Here is a 26,954-nt window from a genome sequence, read left to right as displayed (position 1 = left end):
CACATACAACGACACAGAGTTACACATGGAGTAAAACAAACATACAGTCAATAATACAGTATAAACAAGTCTATATACGATGTGAGCAAATGAGGTGAGATTAGGGAGGTAAAGGCAAAAAAAGGCCATGGTGGCAAAGTAAATACAATATAGCAAGTAAAACACTGGAATGGTAGATTTGCAATGGAAGAATGTGCAAAGTAGAAATAAAAATAATGGGGTGCAAAGGAGCAAAATAAATTAATTAATTAAATACAGTAGGGAAAGAGGTAGTTGTTTGGGCTAAAGTATAGGTGGGCTATGTACAGGTGCAGTAATCTGTGAGCTGCTCTGACAGTTGGTGCTAAAAGCTAGTGAGGGAGATAAGTGTTTCCAGTTTCAGAGATTTTTGTAGTTCGTTCCAGTCATTGGCAGCAGAGAACTGGAAGGAGAGGCGGCCAAAGAAAGAATTGGTTTTGGGGGTGACGAGAGAGATATACCTGCTGGAGCATGTGCTACAGGTGGGTGCTGCTATGGTGACCAGCAAGCTGAGATAAGGGGGGACTTTTCCTAGCAGGGTATTGTAGATGACCTGAAGCCAGTGGGTTTGGCGACAAGAATTTTTAAAATTACTTTTACCTTTTTTTACTAGGCAAGTCAGTTAAGAACAAATTCTTATTTACAATGACGGACTAGGAACAGTGGGTTAACTGCCTGTTCAGGGGCAGAACGACAGATTGGTACCTTGTCATCTCGGGGGTTTGAATTTGCAACCTTCTAGTTACTAGTCCAACACTCTAACCACTAGGCTACCCCTCCCCAGGGTAGCCTAGTATGAAGCGAGGGCCAGCCAACGAGAGCGTACAGGTCGCAAGGGTGGGTAGTGTATGGGGCTTTGGTGACAAAACGGATTGCACTGTGATAGACTGCATCCAATTTGTTGAGTAGGGTATTGGAGGCTATTTTGTAAATGACATCGCCAAAGTCGAGGATTGGTAGGATGGTCAGTTTTACAAGGGTATGTTTGGCCGCATGAGTGAAGGATGCTTTGTTGCGAAATAGGAAGCCAATTCTAGATTTAACTTTGGATTGGAGATGTTCGATATGGGTCTGGAAGGAGAGTTTACAGTCTAACCAGACACCTAAGTATTTGTAGTTGTCCACGTATTCTAAGTCAGAGCCGTCCAGAGTAGTGATGTTGGACAGGCGGGCAGGTACAGGCAGCGATCGGTTGAAGAGCATGCATTTAGTTTTACTTGTATTTAAGAGCAATTGGAGGCCACGGAAGGAGAGTTGTATGGCATTGAAGCTTGCCCGGAGGGTTGTTAACACAGTGTCCAAATAAGGGCCAGAAGTATACAGAATGGTGTCGTCTGCGTAGAGTTGGATCAGAGACTCACCAGCAGCAAGAGCGACCTCATTGATGTATAAAGAGAAGAGAGTCGAATGATGATGAAAATTATGAGAATTCTAACCTCCATCTAATCTTCATCACTGACTCATATTCTACCTCCATCAAACCATGTCTGTAGTTAAATATCCTACACTAGATCTACACGGGACCAACATCATGATAAGGTATCTAATCTCCTACCTCCATCAAACCATGTCTGTAGTTAAATATACTACACTAGATCTACACAGGACCAACATCATGATGAGGTATCTAACCTCCGACCTCCATCAAACCATGTCTGTAGTTTAATATCCTACACTAGATCTACACGGGACCAACATCATGATGAGGTATCTAACCTCCGACCTCCATCAAACCATGTCTGTAGTTTAATATCCTACACTAGATCTACACGGGACCAACATCATGATGAGGTACTTAAGATGTCTCCCTATTCCCCTTATAGTGCACTACTGTTGACCAGAACCCAATGGTCCTTTGTCAAAATTAGTGCACTATAAAGGGAACATAGTGCCATTTGGGAAACATTTTCAGTTTCAGTCCACTCCTCTGGTCACCTGCAAATCCCCCTAACTCCCCCCTCCCCCCACACAAATCTGAGAGGAGATAAAACAACCCCTTAATTTACATGAAGCTATAAATAAGGAGAGGAGGGGAAGCAGGTGTGTCCTGGGGGAGAAGGGGAGCAGCACATCACTGCCTGTAACAGTGTCAGAACTAGAACACGTCCCTGGTGAGTGACTCTGATAACTAGAGATAGTAGACATGAAACCACCAGCTGGTCTTTGGGTGGGACTGAAACCAGTGGTCTACAGACAGCTGTTCCTGTTGAAATGTACATGTAGATCTTTCCTCCGTCATTATTGGTGGTTCTACGTCTGGTGGACGTTGACAGAACTGCAGAGTCTATTCTGATCACTGAGGCAGGATGGTGTGAATCCTAACTTCTAATTAAGGTGAATCTTTACTTAGTCATGCAGATACCAATAGTCTCTCTACTACTACACCCATCCACTAGTACTAGAGGAAGGAGGGTCCCTAAACCTTAGTTAGACTGATATAGTCTCTCTACTACTACACCCATCCACTAGGACCAGAGGAAGGAGGGTCCCTAAACCTTAGTTAGACTGATATAGTCTCTCTACTACTACACCCATCCACTAGGACCAGAGGAAGGAGGGTCCCTAAACCTTAGTTAGACTGATATAGTCTCTCCACTACACCCATCCACTAGTACTAGAGGAAGGAGGGTCACTAAACCTTAGTTAGACTGATATAGTCTCTCTACTACTACACCCATCCACTAGTACTAGAGGAAGGAGGGTACCTAAACCTTAGTTAGACTGATATAGTCTCTCTACTACTACACCCATCCACTAGTACTAGAGGAAGGAGGGTCCCTAAACCTTAGTTAGACTGATATAGTCTCTCTACTACTACACCCATCCACTAGGACCAGAGGAAGGAGGGTCCCTAAACCTTAGTTAGACTGATATAGTCTCTCTACTACTACACCCATCCACTAGTACTAGAGGAAGGAGGGTCCCTAAACCTTAGTTAGACTGATATAGTCTCTCTACTACTACACCCATCCACTAGTACTAGAGGAAGGAGTGTCCCTAAACCTTAGTTAGACTGGTATAGTCTTTCTACTACTACACCCATCCACTAGGACCAGAGGAAGGAGGGTCCCTAAACCTTAGTTAGACTGATTTAGTCTCAACTACATCACTACACTCCTTTCTGAACCAGACCAACACAGAACTGAGGAGAGATTTGTACTGACAACACAGATATTGTAAACTAACATTCAATTACGTTATCATTTGTGATTGATTTGAAACTGCGTGATGGATTTATTCTGGAAATTATTACAATGAAATACAACTATAAAGAAATACAACAGTTTGAGCCACAAGGTGGAAGCATATTATAATATTTAATCTCTTCTCTTTCCCCCTGCTGGCAAAGATGTACGGAGAGAAAAGAGTCGTGAGTAAAATGTTAAAGTACATTATAGTAAGACGTCGGTTTATAACACTATTGAATATAAACTATGAATATATTGAATTTATCACGTTATTGTGCTGTTGTTTTAATTCCTCATACAGTGAAAAGTACAAGCAAATATTGCCTAGGAAATAATCAAGTTTCCTTTTCAAATCAACTATTTTAAATAGATATGGAAGATTATTAAATATTTACTTTCAGAATGTTCTTATAAAACAATCTTATCACACTAATGAAAGGTTCTCAATAATGTGAAGTTTTAATATAAACTAAACTTGTGGTCCATCTCTGGTTATTCATTAACATTACAGTAAACCTGCCCTACATCCTGGATATCTAGATCAACTATTTCTGGATCTGGACTAAAGTCAGAGAGCAGAATGCGCTATTTGAGTTCAGTTAAACTCCCCCTCATTTAGAGCTGCTAACACTGATGTTCATCAACATGATCAAATACAAACACTTGTTCTTTAGAATGTTCTTTATTTAATATCCACAATACAGCAAAGCTCTAACTATTCCTCTATTATACATCTACAAAACAACACATTTCAAATATAAAAAGTCTACTTATCGTGTAGCCTATTATATCAGTGTGATTAGCTATTCATCTTTTAAGGAACATAATGTATATATGCAGGTTAAACTTCTAATGCATTAACAATAACTTGAAAAGTGATGTAGAAAATTAAATGGACATTACAATGGTTCTCAGGCTATTCAGTGCTGCATTCAGACTTCTTGATGTCTTTCTCAGCGAACTTGGATCCCGCGGTGACTTTACATGAGAACACTTTGTCCTGGTTCCATTCTGACGTGTCAACGGTCAGACAGCTGCTGAGCTGAAACCTCTTGTCGGCTTGCGGCACCGGGCCACTCGTTGCGATGCCGCCGGTGACCGGATTCCCTCCCGCTGTCCAGCTGACATCTGCGAAGGCCATGGACATCTGACTGGCCAGACACACCAGGGTGACTTTGCTGGATTTCAACTCATCGCTGGACGGAGGGAAGATGGTCAAGACAGGCGGAGGGAGGGTAGAGTCTGGACCAATGGAATGAGCAGAATAAATATTACGCAAAATCATTTGATATGTTAGTAGAATGAAACAGGGTTGTGTGATTATACTGTAGAATAAAAAAATACAACGTTTTCTCAAAGGCTACAAACAATTAACATGTTGGGCTCATAAATTAAAAGGCCCTAAAACCATGTAATTCTATCGTTACAATGTTACTCACAAATCTCTGTTTGTACCGGGTCTTAGTTTTAAACTTCCTAAGTAACTCTCCGTGTGTGACTTTTCAGAGGTGAAGCAGATTTCTGTACAAGTGGATAATGAGTTCAGATCTCTACGTTTAAACATCATCAAGTAGTCAGATGTGCTGAATGAGGGATACAATCAAACATATATCCTACTTCTAGTCACCCAGGAAACAGAGTTACCAACTGTCATTTAGTAGCCTGCAATGTAATGAATCATGTAGCAACATTGTGTGTAACTACCATATACATGGTTTTATTATTATTTAATATAACATTATGTGTAACTACTATATACATGGTTTTATCATTCTTTAATATAAGGTGGGACCAATGCCTTAAAGGTTGATACAACTTTATGTAGCATTCACATTCAAATCTACCTCTGAGTAAATTATTATTGTATGAGACATTATAAATGAGTATTGTTGTCAAGTGGCAGCAGTAACCTACATGGTCAAATAGTCCATCACGTTTTTTAAGTTTAGATGAGAAATCAACAACTACAGATGTACTGTAGGTTATGAAGATGTCACATGGTGTCCATGACTCTTGATAATCAGTCCACAAAGTAGGTTAATTACACTAAATAAACATGAAAGAAGCATATAATGTTAAATGTAACTCTATTAACTATTACGTATTAAAACAAGCCTTGAATACAAAAATATAAGGTTAAAATAAAGGGAACTCACCAGTGACAATGAGCTTGGTTCCTTGTCCGAATACCACAGTGATTCAGTTTGTTTTCACGGCCGTACAATAACCTCCTCACTCTCTCTACTGAGAGGACAGGAACTGAAACATCCCATTCAGACAGAGCTTCACTCTCTCTACTAAGAGGACAGGAACTGAAACATCCCATTCAGACAGAGCTTCACTCTCTCTACTGAGAGGACAGGAACTGAACCATCCCATTCAGACAGAGCTTCACTCTCTCTACTGAGAGGACAGGAACTGAAACATCCCATTCAGACAGAGCTTCACTCTCTCTACTGAGAGGACAGGAACTGAAACATCCCATTCAGACAGAGCTTCACTCTCTCTACTGAGAGGACAGGAACTGAACCATCCCATTCAGACAGAGCTTCACTCTCTCTACTGAGAGGACAGGAACTGAAACATCCCATCCAGACAGAGCTTCACTATCTCTACTGAGAGGACAGGAACTGAACCGTCCCATTCAGACAGAGCTTCACTCTCTCTACTGAGAGGACAGGAACTGAAACATCCCATTCAGACAGAGCTTCACTCTCTCTACTGAGAGGACAGGAACTGAACCATCCCATTCAGACAGAGCTTCACTCTCTCTACTGAGAGGACAGGAACTGAACCATCCCATTCAGACAGAGCTTCACTCTCTCTACTGAGAGGACAGGAACTGAACCATCCCATTCAGACAGAGCTTCACTCTCTCTACTGAGAGGACAGGAACTGAACCATCCCATTCAGACAGAGCTTCACTCTCTCTACTGAGAGGACAGGAACTGAACCATCCCATTCAGACAGAGCTTCACTCTCTCTACTGAGAGGACAGGAACTGAACCATCCCATTCAGACAGAGCTTCACTCTCTCTACTGAGAGGACAGGAACTGAAACATCCCATTCAGACAGAGCTTCCCTCTCTCTACAAATATCTCAGGCTTTTCTAGAGTTCCTCTCTATGAAGTAACAGTATATAGAATAGCATCATATTCTGCTGTTTGTGTCTGGTCCTTTTGAATCCATCAGTTAAAGCACTATCCATATGATGCAGTATTGACCTGATGATGATGATGATGATGATATGATCTTGTTGACATGTAGGGATGGATGGTAGTTCTATATTCAGATCTCCCATTGAATGAATTAGAAGTGAGTGTATTTGGGGGAAGATTTTTGTCATGGTGTATATCACTGTGATACGTATTCCTTAACAGAGCTGTCCCAGGTCTCCGAACAGTGTGGTACCACCTTAACACGTATTGAGGGACTCCTCCTAGAACATGTCCTTAGTGGTTACAGTCCTTAGTGGCCTTCTCTATTATCAACAGTCCCCAGGTTACAGTCCTTAGTGGCCTTCTCTATTATCAACAGTCCCCAGGTTACAGTCCAGAGTGGCCGTCTCTATTATCAACATTAACCAGGTTACAGTCCCTAGTGGCCTTCTCTATTATCAACAGTCCCCAGGTTACAGTCCTTAGTGGCCGTCTCTATGATCAACAGTCCCCAGGTTACAGTCCTTAGTGGCCTTCTCTATTATCAACAGTCCCCAGGTTACAGTCCAGAGTGGCCGTCTCTATTATCAACAGTCCCCAGGTTACAGTCCCTAGTGGCCTTCTCTATTATCAACAGTCCCCAGGTTACAGTCCTTAGTGGCCGTCTCTATGATCAACAGTCCCCAGGTTACAGTCCTTAGTGGCCGTCTCTATTATCAACAGTCCCCAGGTTACAGTCCTTAGTGGCCGTCTCTACTATCAACAGTCCCCAGATTACAGTCCTTAGTGGCCATCTCTACTATCAACAGTCCCCAGGTTACAGTCCTTAGTGGCCGTCTATACTATCAACAGTCCCCAGGTTACAGTCCTTAGTGGCCGTCTCTATTATCAACAGTCCCCAGGTTACAGTCCTTAGTGGCCTTCTCTATTATCAACAGTCCCCAGGTTACAGTCCTTAGTGGCCGTCTCTATTATCAACAGTCCCCAGGTTACAGTCCTTAGTGGCCGTCTCTACTATCAACAGTCCCCAGGTTACAGTCCATAGTGTCCGTCTGTACTATCAACAGTTCATCATAAACTTACCTTGCTCTTGTTTCCAATGAGATGAGGCCTCTTATACTTACCATACTTTAGGCCTTACCCCCAACCACAATGATATTTTACAAACCTTATTCACCCAGAAAAAAAATAACACTAAAGACTAATAACACTAAAGAAATGTGATGCTGACATGTCTAAATAAATGTTATCCCCTACTCACCTGGACTCCATAAACCTGCCTTGCTTCCCCAACATGAGATTTGACAGGATACTTACCGACTCCCCACATTAACACGGCAGTTCTGTTGATCCACAAATACACGTTACAATAATAAATCATGACATTCGCAATTCAGCTTTCATCCAACAAAACGTTGGGTCTCACTGCTATGTTAAGCCTGACTCTTTTATCATTCGGTGTCTAGATAAGGCAGTATTGTGCACTTTCATTTATAAAAGGAACATGAAAATAGGCTATAAGCATCAATTACAAGAGCAAGGAACACTGAGAATGACCATAGATTTCATCTGAGAAGTCTGTCATAAAGTTAGCCTATGGATTATAGTAACTGTCAACACAACACATGTAGGCTGAAATGCAAGTGACTTATTTACCTGCTTCCACAAAATGGAGGCTGCATCTGGAATATCACTTTATCATTCATGCTTTGTGACAACTAGGTGCAATTGTTAATGACAACATCCTACTAAATGTGTGAAGGGTTTTGTGTAAAACACAAGCATGGAATGTTCTCCTCCTGCAGACACACTGGTTCAGGATGACTTGACATTCAGTTAGTGTCTATATTCAGAACATCTGAAAGCAGAAGTGAGTGTATTTGGTGGGGAGGTTTTTGTCATGGTGTATATCACTGTGATATGTGCACATTAACAGAGTTGTCCCATGTATTACAGTAATACACTGCTGAGTCTGTCTTCTCCACAGTGTTAATAATCAAACGATAATCTGATTTAGACTGATGATCAGATGTGAATTTAGGAGAGGAGAAACCAGAACCATATTCTACAGAGCTCCAACCAGTGTGGTACCACCTTAAAACATACTGAGGAACTCCACCTGGAACCTGTTTATACCAATGAGCACTATTATCAACAGTCCCCAGGTTACAGTCCAGAGTGGCCGTGTCTCCTTTCCTCACCGTCACAACAGGAGGCTTCTGGGTCACCACAGTCACACCACTGACACCTGGGAAATAAGAAGGTGACATGTAGTAAAGAGAAACATACAGACTCATTATCAATAAACCAGGAAGTAAAACCTCCAGGAAGTCAGACTCCTTACATGTTAGAGCAGTGAAGAGAGTGCAGAGTGTCCCCAGCATGTTGTCAGTGTGTGGTGTGAACGGCCCTTACTGTCAAGCTGAGAGATGAGCAGGGTTGGAGTGCGAGGAGAGGAGAGGCTGCAGGACCCACCTATAAGGAGTCAGGCAGGGAGGACCAGAGGGAGGGGCCTCTACAGTTAACCAATCACCAAGCCAGGGAGTACCAGAGGGAGGGGCCTCTACAGTTAACCAATCACCAAGCCAGGGAGGACTAGAGGGAGGGCATCTACAGTTAACCAATCACTATCTACTCTCAAATGTACTGTATCTGGGTCTTCACAAGACCAACAGACAGATTTATAAATAATAACTGGATGTATCCTATATTTTCATAACTGTGACATACATTTCAATTAGAGTCACTATTAAACTATAAAAAATTGAAATATTTAAGAGAAGACGATTTCATAAACATATTGGATTTGTTTTGTTGCATTGTAAAGATCAGTATTCTGTTTCTTCTCATTTATGTTAGTTAGTTTATATCAGCATGTCATAATATAGATAATAACATTATTATAATGTAATCTGGACCTGATGGTGGGGGTCTGAACTATCAGTACATCACTAAATGACTGTTGATGTATTGTGTCTCTACTGTAAACCAGGGGACTGACTGTCATGGAGGTTCTGATACATGGAGTCTTCTGTCAGGACTGAACCTTCTGGAATATCACTTTATCATTCATGCTTTGTGACAACTAGGTGAATTGTTAATGTCAACATCCTAGTAAATGTGTGAAGGGTTTTGTGTTAAACACAAGCATGGAATGTTCTCCTCCTGCAGACACACTGGTTCAGGATGACTTGACATTCAGTTAGTGTCTATATTCAGAACATCTGAAAGCAGAAGTGAGTGTATTTGGTGGGGAGGTTTTTGTCATGGTGTATATCACTGTGATACGTGCACTGTAACAGAGCTGTCCCATATATGACAGTAATACACTGCTGAGTCTGTCTCCTCCACATTACTGATTATAAACTGATAATCCTTATCAGACGTGGCTTTAGATGTGAAACGATCAGAGGAGAAACCAGATCCATATTCATCAGGAGAGTCGCTTGTATAGTGATACCTTAACACATACTGAGGAGCTCCTCCTGGAACCTGTTTATACCAGTTTACATAATTGCCTTGATTTTTGGTGATGTCACAGTGAAAAGTGGCAGTCCCCTTTGTACTGACAGTCAGTACTGAAGGTGTCTGTGTCACTGCTTTCTGGCAACTGACATCTGTGGGAATGAAATACAATTTAAGACATTAAATCAAACATGAATTAACAACTTCTAATGGCTTTCTTTGATTCATGTTGAACATATAGTAAATCCCTTACATGTTAGAGCAGTGAAGAGAGTGCAGAGTGTCCCCAGCATGTTGTCAGTGTGTGGTGTGAACGTCCCTTACTGTCCAGCTGAGAGATGAGCAGGGTTGGAGTGTGAGGAGAGGAGAGGCTGCAGGACCCACCTATAAGGAGACAGCCAGGGAGGATCAGGGGGAGGGGCCTCTGCAGTTAACCTATCACCAAGCCATGGATGACCAGAGGGAGGGGCCTCTGCAATCAACCGACCACCAGCTACTATTATTTTTCAGTGTAATTTTTCTGAATGATCAAAGTAACCAGAATCTAGTATGATCATTGTTCTACATGAGATCCTGTCTTCTTCACTGACTCATATTCTACCTCCATCAAATCATATCTGTAGTTTAATATCCTATACTAGTTCTACACAGGACCAACATAATGACGAGGTATCTAATCTCCTACCTCCATCAAATCATATCTGTAGTTTAATATCCTATACTAGTTCTACACAGGACCAACATAATGATGAGGTATCTAATCTCCTACCTCCATCAAACCATGAATGGAGTTTATTATCCTACACGAGATCTACACAGGACCAAAAAAAAAAGTATTTCACCTTTATTTAACCAGGTAGGCAAGTTGAGAACAAGTTCTCATTTACAATTGCGACCTGGCCAAGATAAAGCAAAGCAGTTCGACACATACAACGACACAGAGTTACACATGGAGTAAAACAAACATACAGTCAATAATACAGTATAAACAAGTCTATATACGATGTGAGCAAATGAGGTGAGATTAGGGAGGTAAAGGCAAAAAAAGTCCATGGTGGCAAAGTAAATACAATATAGCAAGTAAAACACTGGAATGGTAGATTTGCAATGGAAGAATGTGCAAAGTAGAAATAAAAATAATGGGGTGCAAAGGGGCAAAATAAATAAATAAATTAAATACAGTAGGGAAAGAGGTATTTGTTTGGGCTAAAGTATAGGTGGGCTATGTACAGGTGCAGTAATCTGTGAGCTGCTCTGACAGTTGGTGCTAAAAGCTAGTGAGGGAGATAAGTGTTTCCAGTTTCAGAGATTTTTGTAGTTCGTTCCAGTCATTGGCAGCAGAGAACTGGAAGGAGAGGCGGCCAAAGAAAGAATTGGTTTTGGGGGTGACGAGAGAGATATACCTGCTGGAGCGTGTGCTACAGGTGGGTGCTGCTATGGTGACCAGCAAGCTGAGATAAGGGGGGACTTTTCCTAGCAGGGTATTGTAGATGACCTGGAGCCAGTGGGTTTGGCGACAAGAATTTTTAAAATTACTTTTTTTTACTAGGCAAGTCAGTTAAGAACAAATTCTTATTTACAATGACAACCTAGGAACAGTGGGTTAACTGCCTGTTCAGGGGCAGAACGACAGATTGGTACCTTGTCAGCTCGGGGGTTTGAACTTGCAAACTTCTAGTTACTAGTCCAACACTCTAACCTCTAGGCTACCCCTCCCCAGGGTAGCCTAGTATGAAGCGAGGGCCAGCCAACGAGAGCGTACAGGTCGCAATGGTGGGTAGTGTATGGGGCTTTGGTGACAAAACGGATTGCACTGTGATAGACTGCATCCAATTTGTTGAGTAGGGTATTGGAGGCTATTTTGTAAATGACATCGCCAAAGTCGAGGATTGGTAGGATGGTCAGTTTTACAAGGGTATGTTTGGCAGCATGAGTGAAGGATGCTTTGTTGCGAAATAGGAAGCCAATTCTAGATTTAACTTTGGATTGGAGATGTTCGATATGGGTCTGGAAGGAGAGTTTACAGTCTAACCAGACACCTAAGTATTTGTAGTTGTCCACGTATTCTAAGTCAGAGCCGTCCAGAGTAGTGATGTTGGACAGGCGGGCAGGTACAGGTAGCGATCGGTTGAAGAGCATGCATTTAGTTTTACTTGTATTTAAGAGCAATTGGAGGCCACGGAAGGAGAGTTGTATGGCATTGAAGCTTGCCCGGAGGGTTGTTAACACAGTGTCCAAATAAGGGCCAGAAGTATACAGAATGGTGTCGTCTGCGTAGAGTTGGATCAGAGACTCACCAGCAGCAATATCGACCTCATTGATGTATAAAGAGAAGAGAGTCGAATGATGATGAAAATTATGAGGTATCTAACCTCCATCTAATCTTCATCACTGACTTATATTCTACCTCCATCAAACCATGTCTGTAGTTAAATATACTACACTAGATCTACACGGGACCAACATCATGATAAGGTATCTAATCTCCTACCTCCATCAAACCATGTCTGTAGTTTAATATACTACACTAGATCTACACAGGACCAACATCATGATGAGGTATCTAACCTCCGACCTCCATCAAACCATGTCTGTAGTTTAATATCCTACACTAGATCTACACGGGACCAACATCATGATGAGGTACTTAAGATGTCTCCCTATTCCCCTTATAGTGCACTACTGTTGACCAGAACCCAATGGTCCTTTGTCAAAATTAGTGCACTATAAAGGGAATATAGTGCCATTTGGGAAACATTTTCAGTTTCAGTCCACTCCTCTGGTCACCTGCAAATCCCCCTAACTCCCCCCTCCCCCCACACAAATCTGAGAGGAGATAAAACAACCCCTTAATTTACATGAAGCTATAAATAAGGAGAGGAGGGGAAGCAGGTGTGTCCTGGGGAGAAGGGGAGCAGCACATCACTGCCTGTAACAGTGTCAGAACTAGAACACGTCCCTGGTGAGTGACTCTGATAACTAGAGATAGTAGACATGAAACCACCAGCTGGTCTTTGGGTGGGACTGAAACCAGTGGTCTACAGACAGCTGTTCCTGTTGAAATGTACATGTAGATCTTTCCTCCGTCATTATTGGTGGTTCTACGTCTGGTGGATGTTGACAGAACTGCAGAGTCTATTCTGATCACTGAGGCAGGATGGTGTGAATCCTAACTTCTAATTAAGGTGAATCTTTACTTAGTCATGCAGATACCAATAGTCTCTCTACTACTACACCCATCCACTAGTACTAGAGGAAGGAGGGTCCCTAAACCTTAGTTAGACTGATATAGTCTCTCTACTACTACACCCATCCACTAGTACTAGAGGAAGGAGGGTCCCTAAACCTTAGTTAGACTGATATAGTCTCTCTACTACTACACCCATCCACTAGTACTAGAGGAAGGAGGGTCCCTAAACCTTAGTTAGACTGATATAGTCTCTCCACTTAGACTGATATAGTCTCTCCACTACACCCATCCACTACGACCAGAGGAAGGAGGGTCCCTAAACCTTAGTTAGACTGATATAGTCTCTCTACTACTACACCCATCCACTAGTACTAGAGGAAGGAGGGTCCCTAAACCTTAGTTAGACTGATATAGTCTCTCCACTACACCCATCCACTACGACCAGAGGAAGGAGGGTCCCTAAACCTTAGTTAGACTGATATAGTCTCTCTACTACTACACCCATCCACTAGGACCAGAGGAAGGAGGGTCCCTAAACCTTAGTTAGACTGATATAGTCTCTCTACTACTACACCCATCCACTAGGACCAGAGGAAGGAGGGTCCCTAAACCTTAGTTAGACTGATATAGTCTCTCCACTACACCCATCCACTAGTACTAGAGGAAGGAGGGTCACTAAACCTTAGTTAGACTGATATAGTCTCTCTACTACTACACCCATCCACTAGTACTAGAGGAAGGAGGGTCACTAAACCTTAGTTAGACTGATATAGTCTCTCTACTACTACACCCATCCACTAGTACTAGAGGAAGGAGGGTCCCTAAACCTTAGTTAGACTGATATAGTCTCTCTACTACTACACCCATCCACTAGTACTAGAGGAAGGAGGGTCACTAAACCTTAGTTAGACTGATATAGTCTCTCTACTACTACACCCATCCACTAGTACTAGAGGAAGGAGGGTCCCTAAACCTTAGTTAGACTGATATAGTCTCTCTACTACTACACCCATCCACTAGTACTAGAGGAAGGAGGGTCCCTAAACCTTAGTTAGACTGATATAGTCTCTCTACTACTACACCCATCCACTAGGACCAGAGGAAGGAGGGTCCCTAAACCTTAGTTAGACTGATATAGTCTCTCCACTACACCCATCCACTAGTACTAGAGGAAGGAGGGTCCCTAAACCTTAGTTAGACTGATATAGTCTCTCTACTACTACACCCATCCACTAGTACTAGAGGAAGGAGGGTCCCTAAACCTTAGTTAGACTGATATAGTCTCTCTACTACTACACCCATCCACTAGTACTAGAGGAAGGAGGGTCCCTAAACCTTAGTTAGACTGATATAGTCTCTCCACTACACCCATCCACTAGTACTAGAGGAAGGAGGGTCCCTAAACCTGAGTTAGACTGATATAGTCTCTCTACTACTACACCCATCCACTAGTACTAGAGGAAGGAGGGTCCCTAAACCTTAGTTAGACTGATATAGCCTCTCCACTACACCCATCCACTAGGACCAGAGGAAGGAGGGTCCCTAAACCTTAGTTAGACTGATTTAGTCTCAACTACATCACTACACTCCTTTCTGAACCAGACCAACACAGAACACAGAGATTTGTAATGACAACACAGATATTGTACACAAACTTTCAATAACATTATCATTTGTGATTGATTTGAAACTGCGTGATGGATTTATTCTGGAAATTATTACAATGAAATACAACTATAAAGAAATACAACAGTTTGAGCCACAAGGTGGAAGCATATTATAATATTTAATCTCTTCTCTTTCCCTCTGCTGGCAAAGATGTACGGAGAGAAAAGAGTCATGAGTAAAATGTTAAAGTACATTATAGTAAGACGTCGGTTTATAACACTATTGAATATAAACTATGAATATATTGAATTTATCACGTTATTGTGCTGTTGTTTTAATTCCTCACACAGTGAAAAGTACAAGCAAATATTGCCTAGGAAATAATCAAGTTTCCTTTTCAAATCAACTATTTTAAATAGTTATGGAAGATTATTAAATATTTACTTTCAGAATGTTCTTATAAAACAATCTTATCACACTAATGAAAGGTTCTCAATAATGTGAAGTTTTAATATAAACTAAACTTGTGGTCCATCTCTGGTTATTCATTAACATTACAGTAAACCTGCCCTACATCCTGGATATCTAGATCAACTATTTCTGGATCTGGACTAAAGTCAGAGAGCAGAATGCGCTATTTGAGTTCAGTTAAACTCCCCCTCATTTAGAGCTGCTAACACTGATGTTCATCAACATGATCAAATACAAACACTTGTTCTTTAGAATGTTCTTTATTTAATATCCACAATACAGCAAAGCTCTAACTATTCCTCTATTATACATCTACAAAACAACACATTTCAAATATAAAAAGTCTACTTATCGTGTAGCCTATTATATCAGTGTGATTAGCTTTTCATCTTTTAAGGAACATAATGTATATATGCAGGTTAAACTTCTAATGCATTAACAATAACTTGAAAAGTGATGTAGAAAATGAAATGGACATTACAATGGTTCTCAGGCTATTCAGTGCTGCATTCAGACTTCTTGATGTCTTTCTCAGCGAACTTGGATCCCGCGGTGACTTTACATGAGAACACTTTGTCCTGGTTCCATTCTGACGTGTCAACGGTCAGACAGCTGCTGAGTTGAAACGTCTTGTCGGCTTGCGGCACCGGGCCACTCGTTGCGATGCCGCCGGTGACCGGATTCCCTCCCGCTGTCCAGCTGACATCTGCGTAGCCCATGGCCATCTGACTGGCCAGACACACCAGGGTGACTTTGCTGGATTTCAACTCTTCACTGGACGGAGGGAGGATGGTCAAGACAGGCGGAGGGAGGGTAGAGTCTGGACCAATGGAATGAGCAGAATAAATATTACGCAAAATCATTTGATAAATTAGTAGAATGAAACAGGGTTGTGTGATTATACGGTAGAAAAAAATACAACGTTTTCTCAAAGGCTACAAACATTTAACATTCTGGCCTCGTAAATTAAAAGTCCCTAAAACCATGTAATTCTATCGTTACGTGTTACTCACAAATCTCTGTTTGTACCTGGTCTTAGTTTTAAACTTCCTAAGTAACTCTCCATGTGTGACTTTTCAGAGGTGAAGCAGATTTCTGTACAAGTGGATAATGAGTTCAGATCTCTACGTTTAAACATCATCAAGTAGTCAGATGTGCTGAATGAGGGATACAATCAAACATATATCCTACTACTAGTCACCCAGGAAACAGAGTTACCAACTGTCATTTAGTAGCCTGCAATGTAATGAATCATGTAGCAACATTGTGTGTAACTACCATATACATGGTTTTTTCATTATTTAATATAAGGTGGGACCAGTACCTTAAAGGTTGATACAACTTTATGTAGCATTCACATTCAAATCTACCTCTGAGTAAATAGATGATTATTGTATGAGACATTATACATGAGTATTGTTGTCAAGTGGCAGCAGTAACCAACATGGTCAAATAGTCCATCATGTTTTTTAAGTTTAAATGAGAAATCAACAACTACAGATGTACTGTAGGTTATGAAGATGTCACATGGTGTCCATGACTCTTGATAATCAGTCCACAAAGTAGGTTAATTACACTAAATAAACATGAAAGAAGAATATAATGTTAAATATGTAACTCTATTAACTATTACGTATTAAAACAAGCCTTGAATACAAAAATATAAGGTTAAAATAAAGGGAACTCACCAGTGACAATGAGCTTGGTTCCTTGTCCGAATACCACAGTGCTTCAGTTTGTTTACACGGCCGTACAATAACCTCCTCACTCTCTACTGAGAGGACAGGAACTGAACCATCCCATTCAGACAGAGCTTCACTCTCTCTACTGAGAGGACAGGAACTGAACCATCCCATCCAGACAGAGCTTCACTATCTCTACTGAGAGGACAGGAACTGAAACATCCCATTCAGACAGAGCTTCACTCTCTCTACTGAGAGGACAGGAACTGAACCATCCCATTCAGACAGAGCTTCACTCTCTCTACTGAGAGGACAGGAACTGAATCATCCAATTCAGACAGAGCTTCACTCTCTCTACTGAGAGGACAACAACTGAAACATCCCATCCAGACAGAGCTTCACTATCTCTACTGAGAGGACAGGAACTGAAACATCCCATCCAGACAGAGCTTCACTATCTCTACTGAGAGGACAGGAACTGAACCATCCCATTCAGACAGAGCTTCACTCTCTCTACTGAGAGGACAGGAACTGAACCATCCCATTCAGACAGAGCTTCACTCTCTCTACTGAGAGGACAGGAACTGAACCATCCCATTCAGACAGAGCTTCACTCTCTCTACTGAGAGGACAGGAACTGAAACATCCCATTCAGACAGAGCTTCACTCTCTCTACTGAGAGGACAGGAACTGAACCATCCCATTCAGACAGAGCTTCACTCTCTCTACTGAGAGGACAGGAACTGAAACATCCCATTCAGACAGAGCTTCCCTCTCACTACAAACATCTCAGGCTTTTCTAGAGTTCCTCTCTATGAAGTAACAGTATATAGAATAGCATCATATTCTGCTGTTTGTGTCTGGTCCTTTTGAATCCATCAGTTAAAGCACTATCCATATGATGCAGTATTGACCTGATGATGATGATGATGATGATGATGATGATATGATCTTGTTGACATGTAGGGATGGATGGTAGTTCTATATTCAGATCTCCCATTGTGACATGTGGATATTGTTATAATAATCTCTGATCAACTTCAACTACTGTTTCTTACAGTTCACCCCACTGCCACGCATGAATTAGAAGTGAGTGTATTTGGGGAGAAGATTTTTGTCATGGTGTATATCACTGTGATACGTATTCCTTAACAGAGCTGTCCCAGGTCTTACAATAATATACCGTTGAGTTTGCCTCCTCCACATTGTTAATAATCAAACAATAATCTGATTTAGACTGATGATTAGATGTGAATTTAGGAGAGGAGAAACCAGAACCATATTCTACAGAACTCCGAACAGTGTGGTACCACCTTAACACGTACTGAGGGACTCCTCCTAGAACATGTCCTTAGTGGTTACAGTCCTTAGTGGCCTTCTCTATTATCAACAGTCCCCAGGTTACAGTCCAGAGTGGCCGTCTCTATTATCAACATTAACCAGGTTACAGTCCCTAGTGGCCTTCTCTATTATCAACAGTCCCCAGGTTACAGTCCTTAGTGTCCGTCTCTATTATGAACAGTCCCCAGGTTACAGTCCAGAGTGGCCGTCTCTACTATCAACAGTCCCCAGGTTACAGTCCTTAGTGGCCGTCTCTATGATCAACAGTCCCCAGGTTACAGTCCTTAGTGTCCGTCTCTACTATCAACAGTCCCCAGGTTACAGTCCAGAGTGGCCGTCTCTATTATCAACAGTCCCCAGGTTACAGTCCTTAGTGGCCTTCTCTATTATCAACAGTCCCCAGGTTACAGTCCTTAGTGTCCGTCTCTACTATCAACAGTCCCCAGGTTACAGTCCAGAGTGGCCGTCTCTATTATCAACAGTCCCCAGGTTACAGTCCTTAGTGGCCGTCTCTATTATGAACAGTCCCCAGGTTACAGTCCTTAGTGGCCGTCTCTACTATCAACAGTCCCCAGGTTACAGTCCAGAGTGGCCGTCTCTACTATCAACAGTCCCCAGGTTACAGTCCTAAGTGGCCGTCTCTATTATCAACAGTCCCCAGGTTACAGTCCATAGTGGCGTACTATCAACAGTCCCCAGGTTACAGTCCTTAGTGGCTCTACTATCAACAGTCCCCAGGTTACAGTCATTAGTGGCTTTCTCTATTATCAACAGTCCCCAGGTTACAGTCCTTAGTGGCCGTCTCTATTATCAACAGTCCCCAGGTTACAGTCCAGAGTGGCCGTCTCTATTATCAACAGTCCCCAGGTTACAGTCCTTAGTGGCCTTCTCTATTATCAACAGTCCCCAGGTTACAGTCCTTAGTGGCCTTCTCTATTATCAACAGTCCCCAGGTTACAGTCCTTAGTGGCCGTCTCTACTATCAACAGTCCCCAGGTTCCAGTCCTTAGTGGCCGTCTCTACTATCAACAGTCCCCAGGTTACAGTCCTTAGTGGCCGTCTATACTATCAACAGTCCCCAGGTTACAGTCCTTAGTGGCCGTCTATACTATCAACAGTCCCCAGGTTACAGTCCTTAGTGGCCGTCTCTACTATCAACTAATTTATTAAAATAAATTCATTTGAAAGTTAACATAGGGAAAATATTCAAGTTAGTTCAGTGGTTTCTTCCCCCCTCCAAGAAATGTTGTGAAAGCTGCATTTCTATACAGTTTTAAAGCTAGTCACCGCAATTGAAACAATAAAAAATGGGCTTAGGTTTGCTAAAAATCTGATTGATGGGCCTGAGGAAATGTAACCACTCAAATTCGTAGATAGCGCTATGGATGCAAGAAATGGTGAATTCACCAATTTGTAAGTCGCTCTGGATAAGAGCGTCTGCTAAATGACTTGAATGTAAATGAATGTAAATCAACAGTCCCCAGGTTACAGTCCTTAGTGGCCTTCTCTATTATCAACAGTCCCCAGGTTACAGTCCTTAGTGGCCGTCTCTATTATCTACAGTCCCCAGGCTACAGTCCAGAGTGGCCGTCTCTATTATCAACAGTCCCCAGGTTACAGTCCTTAGTGGCCGTCACTACTATCAACAGTTCCCAGGTTACAGTCCTTAGTGGCCGTCTCTACTATCAACAGTCCCCAGGTTACAGTCCAGAGTGGCCGTCTCTACTATCAACAGTCCCCAGGTTACAGTCCTTAGTGGCCGTCTCTATTATCAACAGTCCCCAGGTTACAGTCCTTAGTGGCCTTCTCAATTATCAACAGTCCCCAGGTTACAGTCCTTAGTGTCCGTCTCTACTATCAACAGTCCCCAGGTTACAGTCCAGAGTGGCCGTCTCTATTATCAACAGTCCCCAGGTTACAGTCCTTAGTGGCCGTCTCTATTATGAACAGTCCCCAGGTTACAGTCCTTAGTGGCCGTCTCTACTATCAACAGTCCCCAGGTTACAGTCCAGAGTGGCCGTCTCTACTATCAACAGTCCCCAGGTTACAGTCCTAAGTGGCCTTCTCTATTATCAACAGTCCCCAGGTTACAGTCCATAGTGGCCGTCTCTACTATCAACAGTCCCCAGGTTACAGTCCTTAGTGGCTTTCTCTATTATCAACAGTCCCCAGGTTACAGTCCTTAGTGGCCGTCTCTATTATCAACAGTCCCCAGGTTACAGTCCTTAGTGGCCTTCTCTATTATCAACAGTCCCCAGGTTACAGTCGTTAGTGGCCGTCTCTACTATCAACAGTCCCCAGGTTACAGTCCTTAGTGGCCGTCTCTACTATCAACAGTCCCCAGGTTACAGTCCTTAGTGGCCGTCTCTACTATCAACAGTCCCCAGGTTACAGTCCTTAGTGGCCTTCTCGATTATCAACAGTCCCCAGGTTACAGTCCATAGTGGCCGTCTCTACTATCAACAGTCCCCAGGTTACAGTCCTTAGTGGCCGTCTCTACTATCAACAGTCCCCAGATTACAGTCCTTAGTGGCCATCTCTACTATCAACAGTCCCCAGGTTACAGTCCTTAGTGGCCGTCTATACTATCAACAGTCCCCAGGTTACAGTCCTTAGTGGCCTTCTCTATTATCAACAGTCCCCAGGTTACAGTCCTTAGTGGCCGTCTCTATTATCTACAGTCCCCAGGCTACAGTCCAGAGTGGCCGTCTCTATTATCAACAGTCCCCAGGTTACAGTCCTTAGTGGCCGTCACTACTATCAACAGTTCCCAGGTTACAGTCCTTAGTGGCCGTCTCTACTATCAACAGTCCCCAGGTTACAGTCCAGAGTGGCCATCTCTACTATCAACAGTCCCCAGGTTACAGTCCTTAGTGGCCGTCTCTATTATCAACAGTCCCCAGGTTACAGTCCTTAGTGGCCTTCTCTATTATCAACAGTCCCCAGGTTACAGTCCTTAGTGTCCGTCTCTACTATCAACAGTCCCCAGGTTACAGTCCAGAGTGGCCGTCTCTATTATCAACAGTCCCCAGGTTACAGTCCTTAGTGGCCGTCTCTATTATCAACAGTCCCCAGGTTACAGTCCTTAGTGGCCGTCTCTACTATCAACAGTCCCCAGGTTACAGTCCAGAGTGGCCGTCTCTACTATCAACAGTCCCCAGGTTACAGTCCAGAGTGGCCGTCTCTACTATCAACAGTCCCCAGGTTACAGTCCTTAGTGGCCTTCTCTATTATCAACAGTCCCCAGGTTACAGTCCTTAGTGGCCGTCTCTATTATCAACAGTCCCCAGGTTACAGTCCAGAGCGGCCGTCTCTATTATCAACAGTCCCCAGGTACAGTCCTTAGTGGCCTTCTCTATTATCAACAGTCCCCAGGTTACAGTCCAAAGTGGCTGTCTTTATTATCAACAGTCCCCAGGTTACAGTCCTTAGTGGCCTTCTCTATTATCAACAGTCCCCAGGTTACAGTCCTTAGTGGCCGTCACAACTATCAACAGTTCCCAGGTTACAGTCCTTAGTGGCCGTCTCTACTATCAACAGTCCCCAGGTTACAGTCCAGAGTGGCCGTCTCTACTATCAACAGTCCCCAGGTTACAGTCCTCAGTGGCCGTCTCTATTATCAACAGTCCCCAGGTTACAGTCCTTAGTGGCCTTCTCTATTATCAACAGTCCCCAGGTTACAGTCCTTAGTGTCCGTCTCTACTATCAACAGTCCCCAGGTTACAGTCCAGAGTGGCCTTCTCTATTATCAACAGTCCCCAGGTTACAGTCCTTAGTGGCCGTCTCTATTATCAACAGTCCCCAGGTTACAGTCCTTAGTGGCCGTCTCTATTATCAACAGTCCCCAGGTTACAGTCCAGAGCGGCCGTCTCTATTATCAACAGTCCCCAGGTTACAGTCCTTAGTGGCCTTCTCTATTATCAACAGTCCCCAGGTTACAGTCCAGAGTGGCTGTCTTTATTATCAACAGTCCCCAGGTTACAGTCCTTAGTGGCCTTCTCTATTATCAACAGTCCCCAGGTTACAGTCCATAGTGGCCGTCTCTACTATCAACAGTCCCCAGGTTACAGTCCTTAGTGGCCTTCTCTATTATCAACAGTCCCCAGGTTACAGTCCATAGTGGCCTTCTCTATTATCAACAGTCCCCAGGTTACAGTCCTTAGTGGCCGTCTCTACTATCAACAGTCCCCAGGTTCCAGTCCTTAGTGGCCGTCTCTACTATCAACAGTCCCCAGGTTACAGTCCTTAGTGGCCGTCTCTACTATCAACAGTCCCCAGGTTACAGTCCTTAGTGGCCTTCTCTATTATCAACAGTCCCCAGGTTACAGTCCAGAGTGGCCGTCTTTATTATCAACAGTCCCCAGGTTACAGTCCTTAGTGGCCTTCTCTGTTATCAACAGTCCCCAGGTTACAGTCCATAGTGGCCGTCTCTACTATCAACAGTCCCCAGGTTACAGTCCTTAGTGTCCGTCTCTACTATCAACAGTCCCCAGGTTACAGTCCAGAGTGGCCGTCTCTATTATCAACAGTCCCCAGGTTACAGTCCTTAGTGGCCGTCTCTATTATCAACAGTCCCCAGGTTACAGACCTTAGTGGCCGTCTCTACTATCAACAGTCCCCAGGTTACAGTCCAGAGTGGCCGTCTCTACTATCAACAGTCCCAAGGTTACAGTCCTAAGTGGCCTTCTCTATTATCAACAGTCCCCAGGTTACAGTCCATAGTGGCCGTCTCTACTATCAACAGTCCCCAGGTTACAGTCCTTAGTGGCCTTCTCTATTATCAACAGTCCCCAGGTTACAGTCCTTAGTGGCCGTCTCTATTATCAACAGTCCCCAGGTTACAGTCCAGAGTGTCCGTCTCTATTATCAACAGTCCCCAGGTTACAGTCCAGAGTGGCCTTCTCTATTATCAACAGTCCCCAGGTTACAGTCCATAGTGGCCGTCTCTACTATCAACAGTCCCCAGGTTACAGTCCTTAGTGGCCTTCTCTATTATCAACAGTCCCCAGGTTACAGTCCTTAGTGGCCGTCTCTATTATCAACAGTCCCCAGGTTACAGTCCAGAGTGTCCGTCTCTATTATCAACAGTCCCCAGGTTACAGTCCAGAGTGGCCTTCTCTATTATCAACAGTCCCCAGGTTACAGTCCATAGTGGCCGTCTTTATTATCAACAGTCCCCAGGTTACAGTCCTTAGTGGCCGTCTCTACTATCAACAGTCCCCAGATTACAGTCCTTAGTGGCCATCTCTACTATCAACAGTCCCCAGGTTACAGTCCTCAGTGGCCGTCTCTACTATCAACAGTCCCCAGGTTACAGTCCTTAGTGGCCGTCTCTACTATCAACAGTCCCCAGGTTACAGTCCTTAGTGGCCTTCTCTATTATCAACAGTCCCCAGGTTACAGTCCTTAGTGGCCGTCTCTATTATCTACAGTCCCCAGGTTACAGTCCAGAGTGGCCGTCTCTACTATCAACAGTCCCCAGGTTACAGTCCTTAGTGGCCGTCTCTACTATCAACAGTCCCCAGGTTACAGTCCTTAGTGGCCGTCTCTACTATCAACAGTCCCCAGGTTACATCCAGAGTGGCCGTCTCTACTATCAACAGTCCCCAGGTTACAGTCCTTAGTGGCCGTCTCTACTATCAACAGTCCCCAGGTTACAGTCCATAGTGTCCGTCTGTACTATCAACAGTTCATCATAAACTTACCTTGCTCTTGTTTCCAATGAGATGAGGCCTCTTATACTTACCATACTTTAGGCCTTACCCCCAACCACAATGATATTTTACAAACCTTATTCACCCAGAAAAAAAATAACACTAAAGACTAATAACACTAAAGAAATGTGATGCTGACATGTCTAAATAACTGTTATCTCCTACTCACCTGGACTCCATAAACCTGCCTTGCTTCCCCAACATGAGATTTGACAGGATACTTACCGACTCCCCACATTAACACGGCAGTTCTGTTGATCCACAAATACACGTTACAATAATAATAAATCATGACTTTCTCAATTCAGCTTTCATCCAACAAAACGTTGGGTCTCACTGCTATGTTAAGCCTGACTCTTTTATCATTCGGTGTCTAGATAAGGCAGTATTGTGCACTTTCATTTATAAAAGGAACATGAAAATAGGCTATAAGCATCAATTACAAGAGCAAGGAACACTGAGAATGACCATAGATTTCATCTGAGAAGTCTGTCATAAAGTTAGCCTATGGATTATAGTAACTGTCAACACAACACATGTAGACTGAAATGCAAGTGACTTATTTACCTGCTTCCACAAAATGGAGGCTGCATCTGGAATATCACTTTATCATTCATGCTTTGTGACAACTAGGTGCAATTGTTAATGACAACATCCTACTAAATGTGTGAAGGGTTTTGTGTAAAACACAAGCATGGAATGTTCTCCTCCTGCAGACACACTGGTTCAGGATGACTTGACATTCAGTTAGTGTCTATATTCAGAACATCTGAAAGCAGAAGTGAGTGTATTTGGTGGGGAGGTTTTTGTCATGGTGTATATCACTGTGATACGTATTCCTTAACAGAGCTGTCCCAGGTCTTACAATAATACACTGCTGAGTCTGTCTCCTCCACAGTGTTAATAATCAAACGATAATCTGATTTAGACTGATGATCAGATGTGAATTTAGGAGAGGAGAAACCAGAACCATATTCTACAGAGCTCCAACCAGTGTGGTACCACCTTAAAACATACTGAGGAACTCCACCTGGAACCTGTTTATACCAACGAGCACTATTATCAACAGTCCCCAGGTTACAGTCCAGAGTGGCCGTCTCTCCTTTCCTCACCGTCACAACAGGAGACTTCTGTGTCACCACAGTCACACCACTGACACCTGGGAAATAAGAAGGTGACATGTAGTAAAGAGAAACATACAGACTCATTATTAATAAACCAGGAAGTAAAACCTCCAGGAAGTCAGACTCCTTACATGTTAGAGCAGTGAAGAGAGTGCAGAGTGTCCCCAGCATGTTGTCAGTGTGTGGTGTGAACGGCCCTTTACTGTCCAGCTGAGAGATGAGCAGGGTTGGAGTGTGAGGAGAGGAGAGGCTGCAGGACCCACCTATAAGGAGACAGACAGGGAGGGCCAGAGGGAGGGGCCTCTACAGTTAACCAATCACCAAGCCAGGGAGGACCAGAGGGAGGGGCCTCTACAGTTAACCAATCACTATCTACTCTCAAACGTACTGTATCTGGGTCTTCACAAGACCAACAGACAGATTTATAAATAATAACTGGATGTATCCTATATTTTCATAACTGTGACATACATTTCAATTAGAATCACTATTAAACTATAAAAAATTGAAATATTTAAGAGAAGACGATTTCATAAACATATTGGATTTGTTTTGTTGCATTGTAAAGATCAGTATTCTGTTTCTTCTCATTTATGTTAGTTAGTATATATCAGCATGCCATAATATAGATAATAACATTATTATAATGTAATCTGGACCTGATGGTGGGGTTCTGAACTAACTGTACATCACTAAATGACTGTTGATGTAATGTGTCTCTACTGTAAACCAGGGGACTGACTGTCATGGAGGTTATCTGATACATGGAGTCTTCTGTCAGGACTGAACCTTCTGGAATATCACTTTATCATTCATGATTTGTGACAACTAGGTGAATTGTTAATGACAACATTCTACTAAATGTGTGAAGGGTTTTGTGTAAAACACAAGCATGGAATGTTCTCCTCCTGCAGACACACTGGTTCAGGATGACTTGACATTCAGTTAGTGTCTATATTCAGAACATCTGAAAGCAGAAGTGAGTGTATTTGGTGGGGAGGTTTTTGTCCTGGTGTATATCACTGTGATACGTGCACTTTAACAGAGTTGTCCCATGTCTGACAGTAATACACTGCTGAGTCTGTCTCCTCCACATTACTGATTATAAACTGATAATCCTTATTAGACGTGACTTTAGATGTGAAACGATCAGAGGAGAAACCAGAACCATATTGATCAGGAGAGTCGAGTGTATAGTGATACCTTAACACATACTGAGGAGCTCCTCCTGGAACCTGTTTATACCAGATTACATATTTGCTTTCATCTTTGGTGATGTCACAGTGAAAAGTGGCAGTCCCCTTTGTACTGACAGTCAGTACTGAAGGTGTCTGTGTCACTGCTTTCTGGCAACTGACATCTGTGGGAATGAAATACAATTTAAGACATTAAATCAAACATGAATTAACAACTTCTAATGGCTTTCTTTGATTCATGTTGAACATATAGTAAATCCCTTACATGTTAGAGCAGTGAAGAGAGTGCAGAGTGTCCCCAGCATGTTGTCAGTGTGTGGTGTGAACGTCCCTTACTGTCCAGCTGAGAGATGAGCAGGGTTGGAGTGTGAGGAGAGGAGAGGCTGCAGGACCCACCTATAAGGAGACAGCCAGGGAGGATCAGGGGGAGGGACCTCTGCAGTTAACCTATCACCAAGCCATGGATGACCAGAGGGAGGGGCCTCTGCAATCAACCGACCACCAGCTACTATTATTTTTCAGTGTAATTTTTCTGAATGATCAAAGTAACCAGAATCTAGTATGATCATTGTTCTACATGAGATCCTGTCTTCTTCACTGACTCATATTCTACCTCCATCAAATCATATCTGTAGTTTAATATCCTATACTAGTTCTACACAGGACCAACATAATGATGAGGTATCTAATCTCCTACCTCCATCAAACCATGAATGGAGTTTATTATCCTACACGAGATGTACACAGGACCAAAAAAAAAAGTATTTCACCTTTATTTAACCAGGTAGGCAAGTTGAG

The 26,954-nt window shown here is 42.9% G+C and overlaps 2 protein-coding genes across 3 annotated transcripts; both read right to left on the bottom strand.

The window, feature by feature from the left end:
• Window positions 1–3,869: 3,869 nt before the first annotated feature.
• LOC135533064 (immunoglobulin lambda-1 light chain-like) lies at window positions 3,870–10,174 on the bottom strand. 2 transcript variants are annotated; one of them, XM_064960453.1, is made up of 4 exons: window positions 10,084–10,174; window positions 9,654–9,982; window positions 5,363–5,396; window positions 3,870–4,448 (listed from the first exon to the last, which is right to left on the bottom strand). In XM_064960453.1, exons 1-4 carry the CDS (start codon window positions 10,121–10,123, stop codon window positions 4,123–4,125), a joined length of 729 nt encoding a protein of 242 aa, XP_064816525.1. In that variant the 5' UTR covers window positions 10,124–10,174; the 3' UTR covers window positions 3,870–4,122. The 2 variants fall into 2 exon arrangements, with proteins under 2 accessions (XP_064816525.1, XP_064816526.1); XM_064960454.1 differs by lacking the exons at window positions 9,654–9,982; window positions 10,084–10,174 and adding exons at window positions 8,288–8,613; window positions 8,710–8,799.
• Window positions 10,175–15,340: 5,166 nt separating this feature from the next.
• LOC135533062 (immunoglobulin lambda-1 light chain-like) lies at window positions 15,341–26,522 on the bottom strand. The gene is made up of 4 exons (XM_064960451.1): window positions 26,422–26,522; window positions 25,992–26,320; window positions 16,788–16,821; window positions 15,341–15,919 (listed from the first exon to the last, which is right to left on the bottom strand). Exons 1-4 carry the CDS (start codon window positions 26,459–26,461, stop codon window positions 15,594–15,596), a joined length of 729 nt encoding a protein of 242 aa, XP_064816523.1. The 5' UTR covers window positions 26,462–26,522; the 3' UTR covers window positions 15,341–15,593.
• Between the last annotated feature and the right edge of the window lie 432 nt (window positions 26,523–26,954).

The sequence above is a fragment of the Oncorhynchus masou genome, unplaced genomic scaffold (genome assembly GCF_036934945.1).
Source record: "Oncorhynchus masou masou isolate Uvic2021 unplaced genomic scaffold, UVic_Omas_1.1 unplaced_scaffold_2189, whole genome shotgun sequence".
Lineage (NCBI taxonomy): Eukaryota > Metazoa > Chordata > Actinopteri > Salmoniformes > Salmonidae > Oncorhynchus > Oncorhynchus masou.
The sequence above is the reverse complement of the archived record's forward strand: the minus strand, read 5'-3'. Positions and strand labels throughout refer to the sequence as shown.

Bases quoted from the DNA above. Each gene is read 5' to 3' on its own strand.
- LOC135533064 (XM_064960453.1), bottom strand. From the start codon at position 10,123: ATGCTGGGGACACTCTGCACTCTCTTCACTGCTCTAACAT. The intron at 9,983-10,083 runs GTAAGGGATTTA...TCATTCCCACAG, and splicing joins TCTCTTCACTGCTCTAACAT to ATGTCAGTTGCCAGAAAGCA. The intron at 4,449-5,362 runs GTGAGTTCCCTT...CCATTGGTCCAG, and splicing joins AACCAAGCTCATTGTCACTG to ACTCTACCCTCCCTCCGCCT.
- LOC135533062 (XM_064960451.1), bottom strand. From the start codon at position 26,461: ATGCTGGGGACACTCTGCACTCTCTTCACTGCTCTAACAT. The intron at 26,321-26,421 runs GTAAGGGATTTA...TCATTCCCACAG, and splicing joins TCTCTTCACTGCTCTAACAT to ATGTCAGTTGCCAGAAAGCA. The intron at 16,822-25,991 runs GTATCACAGTGA...TGAAGCACTGTG, and splicing joins ACAACTCTGTTAAAGTGCAC to GTATTCGGACAAGGAACCAA.